General features: G+C 44.7%; 1 protein-coding gene across 5 annotated transcripts in view; it reads right to left on the bottom strand.

Annotated features, from left to right (window-relative positions):
• Window positions 1-2726, bottom strand: part of LOC116671202 (transmembrane protein 150A) — a 29670-nt gene that overhangs the window by 22150 nt on the left and 4794 nt on the right. For 4 of the 5 annotated variants that reach the window (XM_032502245.1, XM_032502246.1, XM_032502243.1 and 1 more), the window contains one exon: window positions 813-860. The exons of the other annotated variant lie outside the window; for it this stretch is intronic. In XM_032502245.1, the coding sequence (XP_032358136.1) occupies window positions 813-860 (48 nt within the window). The remainder of the gene's footprint in view (window positions 1-812; window positions 861-2726) is intronic. 5 annotated transcript variants of the gene reach the window in all.

Genomic DNA, 2726 nt, shown 5'->3' with positions numbered 1-2726 from the left:
ACACACACACACACACACACACACACACACACACACACACACACACACACACCATTCGCCCCTGCAGCACTTTATTTTTCTTAATGTCCACTCCCCCATCTTCATCTCTCCACCTCGCCCTATGTTTGAATGGACGGAGCTGACAGGAAGTGGGGGGGCGGGGCCTCGTTGAACCGAGCTGAGGAAAAGATTCCTGGCACCAAAGTGTGTCTGAACCAGAGCTGCCAGCTGAGAAACTTTTTCCTTCCACAGTTTGCACAGTGGGCATCTGCAAGTAATTACTCCCAATCAGTGCCTGAGTTCTGGGGCACTTTAACAGGAATTGAATTAAAACCTGCACACTTCTTTGGAAAAAGCCTTTTCCCCCCCCCTTGGCTGTTTTGGGCCTCGTCCACACTGAGCTGCTGTGTCTCAGCCCCTTCAAGGGAACTGAGCTGTTCTGCAGATGCTAACTTTAAGACACCAAGAACCAACGCTACTTTAAAACTGCATTAACACATTATCACCTTCTGAGGTCCCACTAACGACAGGTAGCTAGAGGGGGCCGCTGATTCTGGATTTTCTTTTTCTTAAATATATATCGGCTGATTTTTAAATCACCAAATATTTGTATTATAAATATAAATATCGGTATTGGCCTAAAAAAAATCCTTTATCGGTCAGGCTCTAGTCTTCAGGCACATTTTGAGTCTTGGCTTTGGTTCACTGTTTTTTGACTAAGACGGAATTCTTGAAAAACACAGTAAAGCTGTGTGTGTGTGTGTGTGTGTGTGTGTGGTGTGGTGTGGTGGGGTGTGTGAGACAGAGAGTGCGTGTTTTGCACAGGGCAGACATGCTGGTTGTACAGGGCCATCACATATCTGGAAGTTAAAGGAGAGAAAAGAACAGGAAGAAAATAACTTAAATAAATAAATAAATAAGATTTGACAATCTTTGACATAGTCTCACTTTGCCGGACCCTCCCCAAAGCAGGAGAGGAGGTCTGGCTGCTCCACATAGCATTCAGGGATGGGAGAAAACTTGTTATGGTTTATTGGCTTTCTTTAACCAATCACAATTGTCATGGGCGGGGCTAAACACAGAGCCGCGGCACAATAATCATGCGAGAGAACTCCAATTGGACAGATAGTCTAGCAGAAGTCTGGATTTCCCCTGCAGAGACCTGAGGACCAGGTAACCATAGTCCTCAGATTGGACAGAGTCTAGCTAGCTGTCTGGATTTACCCCGAGAGACCTGAGACCAGTACCCATAGTCCCATTGGACAGATAGTCAGCTACCTGTCTGGATTTACCCGGCAGAGACCTGAGACCAGGTAACCATAGCCCCGATTGGACAGATAGTCCTAACTAGCTGTCTGGCTTTACCCTGCAGAGACCTGAGGACCAGGTAACCATAGTCCTCAGAAACCCACGAGAGGTTTGAATTCCAACACAAAGAAAGTGGAAGGAAACGTTAAATACGTGGATCCGGCGTAATGTCCCGCAGCACCGGAGCAATCCCAGAAGAGAAAGTGATATTTGATACGACAGCTCCACTCTTACAACAGTGTTGTCTGCACTTTATTACCGTTTAACAATCAAAGAAGCTCCACCGTGCTAACAAAGCTGTTGCATTCACAGACTGAGGCTTTTGTTCCTGCTGCTAGCTGTGGTTTAACCTGCACTACGACACTGCTAACATCCCTTAAATGTTCAACAACACAACAACTTCCCAAACACACAGCCTGGCTGCAGACCTGAGATCGTTTACAATACACAATCCCTTAGTTACATAAGTCCGTCTGTCTTGGGTTTTCTGTATTTACTGTTGATGTAACAGTACCTATCAGGTTTGAGAAATGGTGGGGGAGGGGGGGGATTTGAATCCCATTTCCTTCATTTCTGCAAAAGTACATAAGTATACAAAAGTCTTACTGTCTTTATTGCTTAAAAAAGAAACAAATAAACACATAACTTCAACAAAAATAATATCAAACTAATTACAAAGTGTGTGTGTGTTATCAGGTTATTGTCCCTGACAAATAACCTAATAAAATAAATAAAATAAATCCACTCTGAAGCCCATTTTGGGCCTTGGCCTGAGAGTCTCGTCCCATCGAGACACTCCGTGACAATTTGATTGTAAAACATGAAGAAATTCAGAGGGACAAGTCGCAGTTCTGAGCATTTTGTTCAACTTAAAAGGAGAATTCTCCTTTAAGTGCAGAGCACAGGGCCGTGTGCATGCCCGTAGACTCTGCAGCCCCATGTCAACAACATGTGATCTGATGCTTTAGATATATCAGGATAAAAGATAACATGAGTTTAAATCCCACCCAACACTCAAAAGACACATTGTGCCACGGATAAGATCCACAGAAAACAGAACAAGGTGATGATGCAAATGTTACATGTAGATAAAACTTAAGATTAGACTTGTGAGTGCCTCTATTGATCGCTGATAACAAGGTCCGGGCAGGAGAATGGATTTGCCTTTACTTGGACAACAGTGGTGGACTTTGGTAGAGGACATCACAGCGTTTTGGACTTGAAGAACTGACTTGACTGCGATTGTATAACTCGTATTGTTTTTACAGTCACGTCTCTGCATTCTTTCCTATGAGAGCTCGGTCGAAGCAGCAGCTCAGGCATCCGTTCTGTTTCTGGGTCGCGCAACGGAGCATTCAGAGGCACCAGCCGACAGGTGACAACGTGTCTGGAAACAAAACAAGGGGAGTTGGGGGGGG

This window comes from Etheostoma spectabile, chromosome 21, assembly GCF_008692095.1.
Source record: "Etheostoma spectabile isolate EspeVRDwgs_2016 chromosome 21, UIUC_Espe_1.0, whole genome shotgun sequence".
Taxonomy (NCBI): Eukaryota; Metazoa; Chordata; class Actinopteri; order Perciformes; family Percidae; genus Etheostoma; species Etheostoma spectabile.
Note: the sequence above shows the minus strand (reverse complement) of the source record. Positions and strands in the feature narration are given on the sequence as shown.